Source organism: Ammodytes marinus (assembly GCF_949987685.1).
Source record: "Ammodytes marinus genome assembly, chromosome: 21".
Taxonomy (NCBI): Eukaryota; Metazoa; Chordata; class Actinopteri; order Uranoscopiformes; family Ammodytidae; genus Ammodytes; species Ammodytes marinus.
In genome coordinates, this window is record NC_137225.1 from 8,669,688 (window position 1) to 8,687,540 (window position 17,853).

Below are 17,853 nucleotides of genomic sequence, written 5' to 3' on the forward strand. Positions count from 1 at the left end.
CAGATAGTTTAATAATGTCGGTCCGCAGTTATGAGTATTCAATGTATATTGCTTGTAATTACTGGAAGATGTAAGTAATAATTAAACGTTTCCATAACATTTGTATAGGATATCGTTTTATTTCTTACTCACAGAAGGTAACTTGTCACACTCGTTTATATTAATAAGAGAACATTTAGAATAAAGAGTGCACCTGATCACTTGTAACCTCTGCAACTTAACTGTATAACTGGTTTTAATATCTTTTCTGTTTACATGTATTTATTTCAATTACTGGCCACCGGAACCTCTTCCACAAAGGCTGCAGGAAATATACCAGTATTCCCATTACATTGCCCCTCCAGCCAGTCCTGGTTAACTAAAAAAGGAAAGAAGAAGAAATTAAGAATTAGAATTGCATTTCTAGGTCAAATTATTGTATTTTCTAAATATCTTTTTTTATGAATTGCAAAAATAATGGTCTCACCTTTAGAGAGCAATGTGATTGTGTCACCCTGATTAAAATTGAGATCCTCTGGATTTTGAGACTCATAGGAATGGAGTGCCACAAAGCAAATGTCATCCTGTTGCTTTCCATCAGTTTGCTAAAATCACAAAACGCATACTCTTGGTTAGCTTTGCTTTATGGTTCATGGTATAACTATAACTTAGTACTCCATGTTGGGATATGGCTAAATTATGTTCCATTTTTCACCCACATGGTTCATGAGGCTCCCCTGTAAGAAATTAATATATACGTTTAATATCATAGATATTTTTCCAGCAACTACCTTAACTTTCAATTTGCAGATTGCACATTGAACTTAATGGAGGGTATATTTTCGGCTTTGCAGGAACACTTCAGAATCAGGTTCAGTTGCCTCCAAATTCTGTCTAACATCTTTGCAATCATGTCTGTCTGTCTGTCGTGGTGTACTTCAGTTTTGTTTAGTGAGGCTCACATGCACAGCAACAGATAAACACTTACTAACCTCTTTGGTGACACACCACAAGGTGATGTGCCTGGCACTGACACAACTCCACACACTTTCCATTTCTGCGTTGATTACACTTTGTCCAGTGGCCTCGGAGGTTAAACTTTATAGAACAAACAGATGACATTTTATTCTTATTCAGTAACGCAATATACAAATGAAATGGGACAATTATTATTTTATTACCTCAAGGTGATTGAAGCAGAGGGGAGATTCAGTTTCCTGCTAATTTTCTCAATAAGCATTGCATAGGGAGACCCAGGTGGTAATGAGACAGCAAAGTTGAATGTGAAGCGGACTTTGACAATGCACAAATCCTCGGTAGACTGAGCATCCTGGCATTAAGGAAAAGAGACATGGTTGGAGTTAAACAATTACAGTAATCCAAATAAATGATTTTATCCTTCTGTTAAATTTATGGGCAGGACTGGACAAATCAAGGACTCTGAATACCTGTTGTGTGAGTTCAATGCTGTCGTCTCTACGATTGAGACCTTTAATACAGACAGTGGGTTACATTATTTGTTATGACAGATGGATAGAGTCGGTCAAAAATACAATAGCATTTGGCACCTATCTGAGAATAGTATATAATTATTTTACTTTGCTTAAACTGTAAGATTAGTCTACCTTGTTTCCTTTCAGGTCTGGTCGGTGGTTCTCGAGTTGGAGGCACAGATTGTCCCTGTCCATGTTGATAACATCAAGATAATGCCATTTCAATCATAGAAATTAAAAGAATGCAGGATTGCAACGTACTACAAAAGTTTGAATAAAAATTGCATTTCATCACGATGCAATTTCAGAAACATGCAGAACATATTAAGAGAATAAGAAATACAAGTTAAACCTACTGACCTCATTCTGTTTAGAGGCCCGGGAGATCTCCAGACGTTCCAGGTAATTGTAAGGTACAAGCCCCCTCTATATTTGGCATGATCAAAATGAATATTCTCAAATGACAGTAACATAATATGAATTATGGTTTCTAAGCATATTCCATTAAAAAAACCACAGGTGTCTGTACTAGCAGAGAAGTGGCATTATGCGTGATAGGGGTGATCTTACTCTTTCATTGAAGATCACAGAGGCCCAGTTGTCCGCAGCCTTCTGTAACACAAAGACGATATTGCCCGGCACCACAGCCAACTCATCGCTGGTCTCAGGAACAAACTCAAACAGGACAGTGTGGGGTTCTCCTTCCAAAGCCCTGTACAGACAAGAGACATGCAGGTGAGGGAGTATGCACACTATAGTCTTCATTATTACTTTGTTACATTTCTATCCTGCTGTTCTATTGCTTACGTTTACAAAGAGATTCAACAGTTTCCTCCAATGAAAGCACAATATTTCATAGGTTTGCGTAATGCTTGTTATTCGCCTATTTTTTAACATAAAGGGCATATTTTTCCATTTTACACATCATAAATCTTAAAAACTAAACCAAGCAGTAAGGTCATTTGCAATCAGTAAAACTGCTAACTAAGTATACTGTGTATTAAGAAGGCATCCACTTCCACTTTGAAGTAATTGTTCTACCTTAGAACCTCAGGTTCTTTTGGAGAAGTTGGACCATCTTTGACCTGTTAACGAAAACACAAAGCATTCTATCATCAGTAGTGCTGGAAGTGCTCCCAATTGTTGTTGTTGCTGACATAGTGCAGGACAGCATCTAAATTATAAAAAAATAATAATAATCTGATGTGGGACAGAAAATTCAACTATTGCCCATACATGATGCAGCTTGTGATACCTCAAAGTTTCTTTGCATCATGGTCATCATAATACAGGTGAATTGTGGATAATTAAGTGCCTCTTAAGTTTTTTAAATCTCGTTTGGTGTAATGTCAGTAAATAATGGAAATATAGCATGATTTCATTGTCATCAGATAGTGTGGGTTTTTTTTTTGTAATTTTCTCTTGCAAGATAAGGTCACCTGCGGCTGTAATGGGGCAAATCCAGAGAAGGCATCCTGAGGAACGACAGAGGCAACAACCTGGGGACAGAGAATAAACAGAGAATAAATGTAGGTTACGTATGTGAAATGATCATAGTGTCTCACATCTATTCATCTATCAAAAAAGTGCTGTGTCAAGATAGAATCACAGATGAACCAATAAACATTTCACTGTTTTAGATTAGCTGTTCTGTTAATAATGCAGGGGAATGTCCTCAAATAAAGTAGTACCTTCGCTTTGCCCAGGTAGTCCTTCTTCTCCAGCTCAGCGACATAGTGCTTATTTGGTCTGAATAGCTCTTTGGATGGGAACTCAACTGGCTTGAAAAGTTTCTGTTTCTGTTGGGTGAAATGGCAAAGCAAGGAGATACGAAAAAAATACGAAATGAAAATAAAAAAATAAAAACCTGAATATGTTGCTTATAATGTTGCTGAACGGCCTATCACTTTGAGCTTAACAACACAAATGGAACTCTCCATGCCTTATCCTTGACCCTTTTCTAATTACACTGTTTTTTTGTGTATTTATTTGCAAATGCACTGGGTGATATGGAGCTTTTTTTTATTAATAATCAGTTACTGACTAGTCAATGGGATGTAATGTTTCATAAAGAGACCTTGTGTATCTGAGTGGTGGGTGACTATACATGTTAACTGACCAGGGTGCATTGCAGGGCTCTGTCGATGATGTTGAGCTTGGCCTCTGTCTTGTAGTCGAGGGCCTTCACAAGGTTTTCCTGGGCTTTTTCCCAGTTACCCAGCTGAGCCTCAGACAGGGCCATATTGTGCAGAACCTGTGGCAGGAAACAATACACATTCTGTTGGAAACTTGTTTTAATCCCTCTAGCCACCACACCCTGTTATTAGAGTGGAGTGAGGTTTAACATCAATTTAGTCATTAAGGCAGATTAGAAAAGAGTGTTGAAAAAGAATGTACTCTTCATCTCTAAACCGACAGTATAGAGGAATAATCTTTAGTAATGAAATAGTTTGGAAAATGACGTAATAAGGAGGACGTTACTTACTTCACATGCAAATAGTTTGTATCTGAGACCAAGTGCTTTGTAATCTATCAGCTGGTTGCCTCTGAGTGTTTTGAAGGCCTTCTGGAAATCAGCTAAACTCTCCTCGTACCTTTAAAAAGAATGAAGTGAAAAAAAATGAAAAAAGAAATATTCCAGTTAATTACATTTGCGAGCAACAATTAATTGTAGATGAGAGGTTTATCAGGAATGAGACTTAATGATGGTCAGAGTATACTTTTGTATTGTATACAACAATGTGAAACCGCAATGTTGAAAATGGATATAGAACAGGGACATTTTACTGAGATGACTGGTGTGTCTTGCCTCTTCGTTTTGTAGAACGTGATTCCCCTTTGAAAGAAGGCCACAGCCAGATGCTCATCCTTGCGTATGCTGCAATCAAACGCCTAAGAAACAGAAAAAAACATTGTAACTTCCTCTAGCAGCAAAAAAAAGAGAAACAAAAAACTCTACTTCTTCTTTCTCAGTGACTTGCACTTTCCGACTGCAACATATCACAACATTTCATTAAGCTTTATCAGCCGCTGTACATAAACACAATATTTAAATATCCATCCCATGATATTTCTGTGGAATGTTATGGGGGTTTTACCAACAAAGGTCAGACATACCTTTTCTGCAGCTTCCAGGTCTTGATTAAGAAGATGAAGACAGCCAATGTCAAAACTAATTTTGGAGTTTGGTTCTTGGATGGAGAGGAAAATCCTGAGCGCCTCTGGCAAATCCTGTCTGTCTACATACGTTATAGCCTCGTCCCACTGGCGCAGAGTGTCCAGAAAAGACATAGTCGCGGGTTAGGAGCACACTCAACTGCAGGGCAAAGTGAGGAAGTTCCTCTGATTTGTACCAGGCAGCACAGGAAGTGTGACGACAGTGATAGTGTTGTGGTTACACTAATGTCCGCACCATCACAAGGTCTTAAGGCCCAATGATTCATTGTCCCCACCATGAAATCCCTTGGCATCTATATTGCAATAAATGATAATGGAGTGATGACATAGGCTTGACTATTTCATATAGATTATTTCATCATGATTTACAAGCCTTACATGTGGAGCAATATGTGGAGTATTATTGAATAGACTCTCTTTATTGTTAGCACATGTATGAGGGATTAATTTAACACATTATAAATGTGCATGTAAATTGATAAATACAGTGGTATACGTGGATGTGAAACTAAAAATTAATTGACTCGTTATTACAGTTTCCCCTTCACCTGATCATTTATCACTGTTATTTCACTTCACATGATTTAGGCCTATAACTCTATTTTCCACTTCACACATCATTTGGTCACACCCATTTTTAGCAATTCATTTTTGTCACTTTCACTTTTTTATTATTTACTATGCTTTCACCCCTGGTGTTACCGTCCTTAAAATGATAGCCTGAGTGACTTTTTTGTTTTGTGAATGAAACATGTTGAATGGAAATGATGAAAACATAGCTCTAAAAACTCAACACTACTCTTTATTTAAATCTTATTTAAAGTCATCAGATCACTTGATCCTTTATCAATTGTTTTTTCATTGCGCATCTAGGCTACTTTTACCACTTTATCAATTCAAATGCCATTGTTCGGGTCCATTTTTGTGACCCAACTTTTGTTACTTACAGTTTTACATAGGCTACATTAGTGCCACGCTGAACAGTGCAAAACTTCAATTTTCCCTAAATACTTTAAAAAAAATGCATTGCTTGTGAGTTGCCAGTTGAACCTTTAGCAAAAACCATGCACTCTTTCACACAATATATTTTTCCTCATGTTTTTGTGTTGCACACCCGTATGAACTATCTTGTGAACCCCAGAGTAAACAAGCTCTTATTTTAAAAGAAGAAAAGACGTGTTTCCGCTACTCATCTGGTTAACTCTGGATGAGTTGCCCTGATGCAGCCGTCGCTAGCTAAACAAACATGGCTCTGTTAATAGATTATCACCCAACGGACCTTCACGATACGTAGACAAAAGAAAGGGGAAATATGCGACAATTAATAAGAAACGTGCCAAAACATAAAGCTGTGGACGGAGAGCTGATATGTTATTAAGTTGGTTAGCGTAGTGTAGCCTTTTGTGACCGTGTTTACACATTGCTAGCACTCCAGTGGGCTAATGTACGCTAGCATAATGGACCTTGGAACAATGTTGTACAACAATTTAAAAGATGTCACATGGAGCACGACGTCCTTACCATTAGATCAACTTGTCAGCTCGTATAGGTTGCCTCAAATTGCCAAGCTGGACAACGGTTTGTAACTTTCCGTCACTACTAGGTTTAGTTTTCTATTGCTAGCTGCTAATGGCTAGTTAGCAGCTAAGGTAAACTAACTACCGTTTGGAAGACAAACTTCTGCAGTTGTTTTTGTCATCGTATTGTATAATTTTCATGCAATATTGTCTTGCTAACATTAAAAGCGTTGGCTAATTCTAACGTAGAAAGTTGCGACGCTGTAGTAAAGCCCTTGCATCTTTTGTTCACATCTCACCAAATAACATTAACCAAGTTTGTCAGTGTCATTTTATAGATTTCATGTTATTTCTCTGCTGTCAAACTGTTGCCATGTTGTATCCTAAAGGCAGTAAGTCAAAGTAAAAACGATTGATATACTATTAGCATTATTAGTTGATGGGACATCACTTAAATGCATCAGAATGTAAATTGCCCAACCGTGTTGGACATATCATAATTTATAGCAATTTTTACTATTAAACTATACTTTTTCCAAGTTTCATGACGTTGCATAACATGACACAAAACTATTGTTGATGTTTTATATCAGTTGGATTTTGATTGTGCAGCAAGTACATCAGAGGTTACTTGGAAATGTTTCAAATTTAGAGTACATTTAATCATTTGTCTATTGCACCTTGCAGTATTATAATATCTACTGGAGTGTAAGGTATAATCTGTGATCGCCTCATTGTTTTCATTGCTGCAGGTCAGTCGGTCGAAGGGCTCAGAGACCATGACTACCTCTTGATTCATTCCTGCCGTCAGTGGACGACTATCACTGCTCACAGTTTGGAGGAGGGACACTATGTCATCGGGCCCAAAATAGAGATTCCAGTGCACTATGAAGGTGAGCTACATCTGATTCTGCACGGATGCTGCATGTTCATTCATTTGCTTTTGTGGGAAAAGTTCAACCCAGGCATGTGCATTATCCAATAATATGTATTTTCCAACTTTCAGGTCAGTTTAAATTACTGGAGCAGGATAGAGATGTCAAGGAGCCTGTGCAGTACTTCAACAGTGTGGAGGAGGTGGCCAAAGCTTTCCCTGAAAGGGTATACGTCATGGAAGAAATCACCTTCAATGTTAAGGTATGCATTTAACCTGTGGAATGAATTATTGTGAATAGTTGTGAGATCTGTAGTGTAAGTTAAAATGAATATATGTTTTGGACTACAAATGCTATGTTATTTACTTCTCTGACATAGGTGTTTTTATAAATCAAGATTTCTAGTTAAACCTAGAATCGTCCTGTTAAGACGGCATTATTTATTTAAGTGGATTTGGTTCATTTTCTGAACGTTAAGAAATGCAAAGCCATTACTTTTAAGAACATTTACCAAGGAAAAGTAAACCAGTGACTGATTTTCAATGAAAGCAATTATTAACCTGCTGAATTAATGTTTACTCACTAGGTTTTCACATGTGCTGTGCTTTCACAGATGGCTTCAGGGGAATGCAATGAAGACACTGAAGTTTACAACATCACACTAAGCACCGGCGATGAACTGACACTAATGGGCCAGGCCGAGATCCTGTACGCCAAGACCTCTAGAGAGAAGTCCAGATTCAACACCATCTTTAAGAAGATCGGGAAGCTGAACTCCATCAGTAAGATTGGTCGCGGCAAGATGCCTTGCTTGATCTGCATGAACCACCGCACCAACGAGAGCATCAGCCTGCCCTTCCAGTGCAAAGGCCGCTTCAGCACCTGCAGTCCACTGGAGCTCCAGATGCAGGACGGCGAGCACAACATCAGGAACATCGTGGAGAAGACCCGTCTCCCGGTCAACGTCACGGTGCCCAGCGGTCCGCCGCGCAACCAGCACGACCTCCACCTCATCCGCGAGGGCCATCGCTACAAACTGGTCAACATTCAGACCAAGACGGTGGTCGTGTGCTGCGTCCTGCGGAGCAACAAAATAATCCCCGTCCATTTCCCCTTCCACATGGCCATGCCTAGGTTTATCATCCCCGAGGAGCTGCTGCAAGGAGAGTTGTGGCTGGAGACCATGGTGCATCGCTGGTTCTCCTTCTGCGGGGAGCAGTTTGACATAGACGACTATTCTCGCGCCGTCCGGGACGTGCGGACGGACTGGAACGACGACGGTAAGAGCCCCAAGAAAAGCAGTGGTGGGAATGGGAACGGCAGTTGCAGTGGAAGCAGCGGAGGCAGTGGCAGTTCCAACGGCTGCTCCAACCACATGCAGATTCCCAGCTCTTTGACTTACGCCCGGGACGAACTCACGCAGTCCTTCCACCGTCTGTCCGTGTGCGTCTACGGGAGCAACCTGCACGGTAACAGCGAGGTCAATCTGCAGGGCTGCATGACACTATGTGGAGATTGGGCTCTGCTGCCCTCCGATTGCCTCCCCTCAGACTCGGTAGAAAGTGAGCACTTTTTCCCTGACATGATGGATAGCACAAACCAACAGCCGTCCCTCAACAAGTCCGATGTTCCCTACGAGGAGCTGTGGTTGGATCACTTGAGGGGTCAGGTCCCAAAACCTTCTATAAGTGAGGGAATTCGAGGCGTCGCCAGTAGCTGTGGCTCAACAGCAGCCCTGTCATACCCTGTCACTTGTCCAGTTGTTGCATCGACCAGTCCAGATACGTCTCTTACTCCACCTCCGGTCCCACCCAAGTCTGAAGCTGTGAGTATAATCTACTATACTTTGTTGTAGGGGTCGACCGATATGGTTTTTTCAGGGCCGATACCGATTATCGGTAGTCAAGGGGGCAGAAAAATGGAAAATATTGCCGTCAAAATTTTGAATTATACAAACTCCAACACTTAACTTAATTTAAATGCCTTTAAGAATATGTTTAATAAACACAAAACTTAAAACACAGATTTGCAACATAACACAATTTAAACAAATAAATGGCTCCCTAAAATGTTCCTGAACTCGTTGTGATTTACTAACCGGTTACACGTGTACCCGTACACACCCCTAACTGGGATATTTATTACAATTTCGGGAGAGTCTGCTGCCTTAATTTACCTCGAAACCATGGGGAGAGGAAGCGAAGCAGGGGAGGAGGAGACGCACTACCCAGTTATTTACTTTAATCTCTGATTTTATTCTCAATTACTCTGCCAAACTCTACCTGTACAACCACCCACAGAAGTTAGCCACAGTACTTTTCCCTCCCAATAAACACCCACACAAACACACACATCCACTATTTCAATATGCCATGAGCTACTACTAGTCTATTTCTGTATTTTTTTCCTATTTCTTTATCGTATATATATAATAATATATATTTATATATTACAAAAAAAATAAAAAATGGCCGATGCCGATATGCGTCAAAATGCTGAATATCGGCGCCGATAATCGGTCGATCTGTACTTTGTTGTAACCCTAAAAGATTTCAGTCTTGGTAACAGCAACAAGTGTCTTCTTTGTCAGAAATAGAACACGGACTAACTACTGTGTCAGTATTAAGAGAAAGGTCTTTTTCGTTTTAAAAGGTCACATATTCTGCTCATTTTCAGGTTTAAAATTGTAATTTGTCTTTCTTCTAAAACTGTCTTCATGGTGTAGTGTCCAAAAAACCCTTTATATTTCTCACAGTCCAATTGCTGAATCTCCTCTTCTCAGTCTCTGTCTTGAAACAGTCCGTTTTGGCACCTTTCTCTTTAAGCCAAGCCTTCCGAAAAGCCCAGACTGCTCCGATTGACCCTGAAACCTGCCAGTTAGATTCAGGTCAGGGGTATCTGGGGATGTGTTCATAACAGTTGAGGTAGTGCTAGTTAGGTTGGTAAAAAGGGGGCGCGGCTTCTCCCCTTGACATCAGAGGGTTGTTTTTGTCTCATACTTTGGGAGTCTCTTGCCACTCCAGGGATGTATATTAATGTTGAAAAACCATGAAAAAGTGCATTTTGCATAATAGGTGACCTTTAGGAATAAGTCATAATAGAAGGTCAACCGCGATTTTGATTTCATGCTATTCACAGCGAGAACAGTTTTCCACAAATAAGCAGGGCACAGAACAGTTGGGTAACCTTGGAGTTTGGAGGTGAGCAGCCTGTCGCCTGGTGCTCTTCATTCAACAACCCCACATTAGCGGTTCCTTCTCGTCAGTTTTTAAGTCTGTTAATTTCCTTTTTCTAGGTGAAGGAAGAATGCCGTCTTTTAAACGCACCACCAATCCCTCCACGGAGTCTGAAACAGATGCCAACAGTGCCCATCCTGTCTAAGCCACGGCAGCAGGAGACTCGCTCTCCAAGTCCAACCCTCTCCTACTATTCTTCTGGTCTACACAACATGTAAGTGGGAACCATTTGTGAAGTTTTACATTTTAAAGGCCAATTGTCATGACTGGCATGTCATGGACCTAGAGACCTGTGATGTCATTGTATTTGTTTCTGTAGCTGTACAGTCTTTTACATTTATTTGCAGATAAAAAGTTAAGCATTAGCCCTCAAGAGTTTCTTCTTGTCCCGCATTATTTTCTTTAAAGGTCCCATATTATGCTAAATGCACTTTTTAAATGTGTTCCAACATATCCATGGGTCCACGGTGTGCCTAGAGACTGCCAAAATATTAAAGAAAATAACAATCTCTCCTTTTCTCACTCTCCCCTTTTCTGAAACCCCCACCCCTCCCCCCAAAAACACTCCAGTCAGAATTATCCCCTTTTCTGACCTCACAAACCGTAAAGCCAGAAGCTTCCACTGTGCAGCCCACACCCCTATTTCTTATTGGTCCACGGCCCTGACAGACAGAGGGCGAGGCGTATCTGGCTTCGCTTCCGGACAGGGGGCGGGGAGAGCTCAAAGATTGTATATTTACGAGGGGACCTGCAACTCTTTTTTAAAAAATAGGCCATTGTGAGATTAGCTGAACATCAGCATAGTACAATAAATTATCTGAAAGTTTTTTTCAGCAAACAATTAAAGAAAAACGTATTAGGGACCACTAAGACCATATAATATGGTGTATAATAGAACCGAAAAGTGTATAATATGGGAGCTTTAAGGTTCGGTAACAGCTTTAACTTAAAACATAGCTGTTCAAAATGTTAAATATTTATATCATATGATGCGTTATGATACATTAAGGTGTACTCTTACTCCAGAAATGAACCTTTCTCTTCTTCCATCAGTAGTGGAGCACATGAGCAAGAGGCGGCCGAGCCCCAAGAGCAAAGCCGTGTGTGCAACCCCTGTAACTGGGTGAAATCCCACAGCACCGAGGCAAAGGCCACGTCGCCCTGCAGTAGCCAGCCTCCGGATCGCAGGTCCTCCAGGTTGTCTTGGCCAAATAACTTCAGCGGAGGAGAGTCGCGTAGCATGGAGGAATTCCTGCCGGCGGGCGGGCGAAGTTACTACAGTTACCCCAGGAAGAGCACCGCCAAAACCTGCACCTCCAGCCTCGTGGACTTTGATGGTCGAGAGCACGCACACAGCAGTAAGGACTGCAGCTTGCAGGACGCCACTCTCAATCAGTTCTGCACCAAGTCTTCAAGCTACAACTCAGAAATGTACAGAGACAAGCCGATAGAAGAGTCTAACACTAAGCAGAGCCTCTCTTGCCCCATCCTGCCACCAAGAACACCAAAATCTAATGCCATAAAGACGAGCATTGATGTACTGTCAGGAGCAAGCTGTGGCAGTAAGCAGGAACCTTCAAATAGCCCTAATACTCAACAGGAGCAGGATACTACAGATATATACACCATCTCTAACTCATTAACTCCTAACTGTCCTTCCTTTTCTGCCACTGCCCTGTGGCAGCCCCCGTCCAGCCTGGCCGGTCTTTCTATCGAAGAGGTGTCTAAATCTCTAAGGTTTATAGGCCTGCCGGATGACATAGTTTCTCTTTTTGTGTCCGAGAAGATTGATGGGAATTTATTCCTGCAGCTCACTGAGGAGATTCTGTCTGAGGACTTTAAGCTAAGCAAACTGCAAGTGAAAAAACTAATGCAGTTCATAAATGGCTGGAGGCCTAAGATATAACAAGCAGTATATATGACACTAAATCCTGCTCTAAAGCAGAGCAAGTCATGCCTTCAATATATATGCTATGCACACCAAGCCACAAAGAGTTTCTTTTTGTAAAAATATGAATTAATGTCCTTGTTACTATATAACAGGGAAGATAGTTGGGTAACATTTCCCAGCCAACTAAAAGTCTGTGACTGCTTTTTACTAACTGAATGGAATCATTTGACACTTTCATGATGACATTTTCATGTCAGCTACTTACCGTAGTTCTTTTTCACCCAAAGTATACTTGTGCTCATGTCATTACCCAAATCCTATTTGTAAGCCAAAAACAATCTTAACAAGAACACTAGTGTGATAGGAATGACGACAATGTATGAGTCTGTTCTTTTAAAAGGTGAATATCACAACATTCTGCTATATTCAGGATGTTTGAGAGAGCACAAAAACCAGAGGATGGATTACAGTGTATGTTCCTTATTTACCACATGTAGATAACATGGTGGATATTGGAATTTTGTCTGAATTTGGTTAGCAAAAGAAATGTGGTATTTTATTTTAATAATACAGCCGAAGTAGGTAATTATTATATAGTCATGCAGTTACATGTGATGTACGTCTGTTTAAGCCTTGTACATAATTCATTCCTGCACTGCTTTCTACAAGGTCAAATATGTGATGTAGAAAGTAGAATGAAGTCAAGAACCTACTGCTAACGCATTTAGATATACTTGTGTTCTTTTAAAAATCTGGTGCTTTAAGCTCTTTACCGAAAAGCTCATCTGCATCGGTGAACATTCACTTCTCTTCCAAATGGTGAGAATTACTCAATGATGTAAACCTTATCTCTGAGCCTGTGGTATCATACTGATGTAGAAAATGAATTGGAAAAATTAGACGGGAGTGTTATCTGTCTGTATATCCATCTGATACGTGCATGAATTTAAACCAAGTGGTCTTTGTCAATCACCCGAAATCGCATATGCATTCATGTTGTGATATTCTACTTTAGGGAAGGATGCTAGCAAGAGCCAAATCAAATGATTATCCCAGTCTCTTGTGTGAAACAAAATGCCTTATTTGTCATTTTGCAGGGTCTTATTACTACGTGAGCCTTTTTAATTTAAAGTTGAATTTAACTATTGCTACTTGCTTTAACCTGAAACATGTAACTCGAGATTTAGATTATTTATAACTGAAAAATAATAACTGAGGCCTAACGAAATTATGTCCCACTCTAAAACTAACATAGAAATAACCAACAGAGGTAGTGGACCACGACATTCTACACAAACACAAATGCAACATGCACTTTGGTAGCCTAATTAATTGCAGATGAGGTCATTAAAAATAAATGTATAAGTGTCTATGCAGATAGTGAACATACTACGTGCTTTTTCACAAGCCAAATGGTACTTTTCCCTTCTCATTGTATTATAAGTGTCCTCTAATGCAAGAAACAAGTAAAAGAAAGCTTTCTGCGCCTTAATCCAGAGTACTTCAACTATTTAATATTTCACTTTGGCACAACATTTTCTTTTGCTGTTTTGAGATTATGCTCTTAGCAGAAACATCAGGGAATGATGTTAAGCCTGTTATTTCCATAGAACCTGAGAGGCGTCTTAGCTAAAAATGAAAATGATCTGCTAAAATGAAATATTGGTTTGTATTGGTACCAATTTTTTTGTTGTTGTATCGCGTTAATTTATTTATGCAGCTATTTAACTCTTTTTAACCTGATGCAAATATATGCAGAATAGCTATTGTCAGACTGTTCGTATGGCTGACATATGAAGGTGCCTCAGCAACAACAGCCTTGCTACAACCCAGGTGAAATCTGTTGGCCAACAGCTATTGTTTATCCCCCCATGACAATTTTGCAATGGGATGTTACATATGTTACCTGAAATTTTTATTTTTTATGTAAATGTATTGTAATTTTTTTTTAAAGAAGAAAGCGAATACTAATGTTGAAATTATTTTTATTGAGAAAAAGCTTATGTTCAAACTTTGGTTTATAAAATACATGCATTAAAATAACATCTAAAAAAAATGTCTCAGTCACACTACATGGACAGTGACCAAAATAATGTTAATAAGCCCCTTTACAGGTAATTTCCGGATTTCCTTTTCCATTATGTGGGGAATGGCATTTGTTCCTAAGAACTATTGTGACTTAGTGGTTAATGTCCTATATGCAATAGCCATGGCACTGCAAGTAGACAGAGGGAGGGAACAACTTAGCAATGGAGTAGTATGTGTGTTGCAGTTGCCACAGTGTTCATTATGGGGAAATTAAAAATCAAGCTAACAATCGTTTTCCAAGAAAGTGATTTTACCTGAATAATTTAGAGTTATAAACTGTGAACACACTGCAACAAGTGACCCAGTCCCTTTTAATACACCATCAGCAAACAGGAAATTGTAAATTGTATTCCATCTTGATTATGCCTATCCATTGTGGACTGAAGCCTACATGAATTGTTGCATTTTGTTTTGTGTAAAAAGGATTGAAATAAATGTGACACTGGGTTTTATAGCATTTCTAGTATTGGTCAGCATTACTGCAATCTTAAGTTATGGACGGTCATCTTTCCACTCAACTGTAGTTTTACTATGTTTTGATTGTATAATCTATTAAAAATGGATTAACTTGTTTGTGTGTTTTTTCTTTTATGCTACTTTTAATATGAAATTGCGGATTAGTCCAATATTGCACATTTTGTAAGAGTGTCATACATAATACTGGGTGATGAACGTGACACTGAAGCAACATAGAATGGGTGTTGACCCAACTATGGAAATAGCTTAGTTGAAACCCTACTAGGTTTAGTTATATGGTCTGATTGATCTGGAAACTCTTGGATGGATTAGTTGAGCTCCAAATGGTCCTGAAGATATACAAAAAGCTGTCATAAAATTGCATTACGTCCACAGCAAAGCTTTTCAAGCTTTCTGAAGTATTTCATAAACCTGAAATGAAGTGCTTCATCAGTTCTGCTTTTGTCTGTTTCCTGCCTTGCATCAAGCAGGTTAACCACTCTGTTCAAAAAGCTACACGGTTCCCACTGGAGGTCCTTTAAATATGACCTGAACGTCTTTTTTAATCGTTCATAGTTTAAAGTATCAAAACATTAATCATTGATCGTAATGGTAGATTTGACATGAAAAGAAGGGCCAACATTATAGCATCCATACCCATAGTGTCTGATTAAAAACAAGAATATTTCTATTTTAGAATTCCCAAACTACATCCTTTGGCCAGACATTCGTTTTCTTGATTTTTAGTTAAGTATATGTGCTAATATGCTGATCCTGCCAGAAGACAATACATGAAAATTATGATTCACTTTTCACACTATTTTCCAGTTAATAATAACAATTTTTACCAATTTGTTTTTAAGGACTATTTAGAAATACTTCACACATCAAAATAATCAGACCCATGGTTCCCAGCCCACCCAAACCCTGCCCAGTACATTTGGGTCCATGGCCTGGTCAAGCAGACAGTCCACCTGCTTCTCCACAGACAAGCCTGCAGCTGGAAGTTTAGCACGGATGTTGTGTTCGGCCGTCCCCAAGGCCACAGACTGCATCCCAGGGAAGGCAGCGTCCTTCTCAAATCCCAGCTTCAGCTCCTCACTGAAAAATAAACCAACATTGAATCATACACAAGTCAAATTCAGGATTCATGTCTTTTTGAAGACCAGCTCCAGTATTTTGGATTAAAAACACGTGAAAGCTGACATTTCTTTTTGAAAACCAAAAATTTATATTATCAATAGGGTCCTAAAAATGAGCTCATTAGCTCACTATTATGGCTTTCTACGGTTGTGTTGTATAGTCATTTATACAGTTGAGGCAATATATTTACACCATAATGAATGTCAACAATACAAGCTTATACAGTATCTAATTTTTTAAATAAAAATCCTACATGTGGTCTAACGTTACTGAAATCCTATTGATTGGTCTGCCATATCATGATTTGGTGATATTACCTGGTTATAGCAGCAGGATTTGCTCCTTCTAGTTTCCGCCTGGCAAAGTTCACCTTCTGTAAGGGATACCAGTTGATTTCTTTGGTGTTCACGTCCTCCTTCCACGTGCCTCCTTTTTTCAGTTGTTTCAGCTCAAAGTTCTGTGTAATAGCAAAGGGAAACGTCATTTGTAGTACAACTACTAGTAGTACTACTGTTTATTGTAACGCAACCAGCTAACTAAAAATTTAAAGAAATGTTTTATACAAATAGTAACAAATTCAAAAGCACTGAACATAAAACAATAAAAAAAATTATGACAAACAACTATTATCAGTGCCTAAGCACATGACGCCTGCCTTGGTGAAAATTCCCTACAGCTTATACTAAAAAAACTCAACTCTTGGTCACTTCTTTACAGACATCCCCAGAGATTTTGTCAAAAACCCACGCCTTTTTTATGTACAGTTCAGAAATTCTATGTTTAGTGTGGTGCTAGCAGCAGGAGTGATGGTCACCTTCCAGTCCAGCGAGGGCTCCTTCACAAACACATCCATGGTGTTGAGCAGCAGGTCTGGCTCGGCCCTGTAGGCTCGGAGGGAGTGGACCATCACGCTCTGGATCAAACCAGACTCCTTCATGGGTTGCATTAGATTCACAAACTGCTGGGTCAGCCGGAAAGGCATGAGCTCAGGCACAGGGAGGAACTGTGAGGAAAATACAACATGGCACGGAAAGGAAATTGTTAATGCAGGACAACGGTGGATGGCAACGGCAGATGCAAATATTTCAAACAATGTTGTCACTTCTGCCCTTAATAAAATTAGTATGACTAACCTGTGTGGCTGAACCGAACGCATGACCAAAGTCGATGCCAATCATGCCTCCTGTCTCCATGTTGATCATGAAGTTGGAGAGGTGGCGGTCGCCGATCCCCAGAATCCACTGGCTGACACACAGCAAGGCGTGAGAGCTGATGAAGTGGGAGCGCAAGGAAAGGAAGGCCTCTGGACTGTTGCACATCTTCAGAAACGCTCTCCTAGAAATGGGAAAACACAAAACAAGAATGAGATTTTTTTTTTACTCCAAATGTTAACAAGTGATGAGCTGTTCTATGATAACACATATTCTACTCACTTCAGGAGATCACTGGGCACACGTTGCAACAATTTCAAAAAGTTGCCGACCGTCTCAGCACGTTTCGCTTTCCTAGCAAAAAAATATGTAATTTATAAATATGCCGTAGTTCATAGCTGTTTGTAATACCAAACAATTCCCCCTTGTGACAATGTCTTATTAAAAAATTAAAATCAACATAACACACAGTAATCAGCGTTATTCTACATTCAGGTTTCTTACTTGTAGGCTGGAGGATATAGTGCAGCGCCCTGCACATTTGAATTTGGAGCAAAGGTTGAGAGCCACTGACTGTAGACCTCAGCACACCTTTAGGAAAAGAGTTAATATATATATATATATATATATATATATATATATATATATACATAAATAACACATATTAACACTTTCACAAAGCACATGATACTTCCGGCACCAAAAGGTTTTAAGTCTACTTCCAAACTGGTAAACCTAAATCCATTGTATACAGTATATCATTAATTTCAAATTCATAATTGATCAAATGATCTTCGTTTGTGAAACAAACACTCAAGCAATTAAAGTGAAATGTGTATACTATACA

General features: G+C 39.5%; 3 protein-coding genes across 6 annotated transcripts in view; 1 reads left to right on the forward strand and 2 right to left on the reverse strand.

The window, feature by feature from the left end:
* Window positions 1–228: 228 nt before the first annotated feature.
* Window positions 229–4,764, reverse strand: ncf2 (neutrophil cytosolic factor 2). Its single transcript, XM_080050614.1, has 15 exons — window positions 4,590–4,764; window positions 4,282–4,364; window positions 3,958–4,066; window positions 3,592–3,726; window positions 3,164–3,271; window positions 2,912–2,971; window positions 2,514–2,557; window positions 2,043–2,184; window positions 1,833–1,898; window positions 1,605–1,659; window positions 1,428–1,468; window positions 1,161–1,309; window positions 972–1,077; window positions 467–584; window positions 229–358 (listed from the first exon to the last, which is right to left on the reverse strand). Exons 1-15 carry the CDS (start codon window positions 4,761–4,763, stop codon window positions 267–269), a joined length of 1,482 nt encoding a protein of 493 aa, XP_079906740.1. The 5' UTR covers window position 4,764; the 3' UTR covers window positions 229–266.
* A 1,126-nt stretch (window positions 4,765–5,890) lies between these two features.
* Window positions 5,891–15,608, forward strand: garem (GRB2 associated, regulator of MAPK1). 4 transcript variants are annotated; one of them, XM_080050285.1, is made up of 6 exons: window positions 5,891–6,227; window positions 6,919–7,059; window positions 7,173–7,303; window positions 7,628–8,866; window positions 10,337–10,491; window positions 11,331–15,608. In XM_080050285.1, exons 1-6 carry the CDS (start codon window positions 6,092–6,094, stop codon window positions 12,181–12,183), a joined length of 2,655 nt encoding a protein of 884 aa, XP_079906411.1. In that variant the 5' UTR covers window positions 5,891–6,091; the 3' UTR covers window positions 12,184–15,608. The 4 variants fall into 4 exon arrangements, with proteins under 4 accessions (XP_079906411.1, XP_079906412.1, XP_079906413.1 ...); XM_080050286.1 differs by having other exon boundaries at window positions 11,334–15,608; XM_080050287.1 differs by having other exon boundaries at window positions 7,655–8,866.
* prkdc (protein kinase, DNA-activated, catalytic subunit) overlaps window positions 15,609–17,853 on the reverse strand; it is a gene marked incomplete at its 3' end in the record, with an annotated part of 34,063 nt that continues 31,818 nt past the window's right edge. The window contains exons 81-86 of the mRNA XM_080050289.1: window positions 17,511–17,597; window positions 17,289–17,360; window positions 16,989–17,190; window positions 16,670–16,858; window positions 16,173–16,312; window positions 15,609–15,813 (exon numbers count right to left, since the gene is read on the reverse strand). Coding sequence (XP_079906415.1) covers window positions 15,609–15,813; window positions 16,173–16,312; window positions 16,670–16,858; window positions 16,989–17,190; window positions 17,289–17,360; window positions 17,511–17,597 — 895 coding nt within the window. The remainder of the gene's footprint in view (window positions 15,814–16,172; window positions 16,313–16,669; window positions 16,859–16,988; window positions 17,191–17,288; window positions 17,361–17,510; window positions 17,598–17,853) is intronic.

What these genes read in the sequence shown, in the direction of transcription:
- garem (XM_080050285.1), top strand. Translation starts at nt 6,092, where the DNA reads ATGTACGCTAGCATAATGGACCTTGGAACAATGTTGTACAACAATTTA. An exon ending in GATTCCAGTGCACTATGAAG is followed by an intron (nt 7,060 to 7,172) that starts GTGAGCTACATC and finishes TCCAACTTTCAG; the next exon opens with GTCAGTTTAAATTACTGGAG. An exon ending in TCCCACCCAAGTCTGAAGCT is followed by an intron (nt 8,867 to 10,336) that starts GTGAGTATAATC and finishes TCCTTTTTCTAG; the next exon opens with GTGAAGGAAGAATGCCGTCT.
- ncf2 (XM_080050614.1), bottom strand. Translation starts at nt 4,763, where the DNA reads ATGTCTTTTCTGGACACTCTGCGCCAGTGGGACGAGGCTATAACGTAT. An exon ending in ACGTTCTACAAAACGAAGAG is followed by an intron (nt 4,067 to 4,281) that starts GCAAGACACACC and finishes TTCTTTTTAAAG; the next exon opens with GTACGAGGAGAGTTTAGCTG. An exon ending in TTGCCCCATTACAGCCGCAG is followed by an intron (nt 2,558 to 2,911) that starts GTGACCTTATCT and finishes TTTCGTTAACAG; the next exon opens with GTCAAAGATGGTCCAACTTC.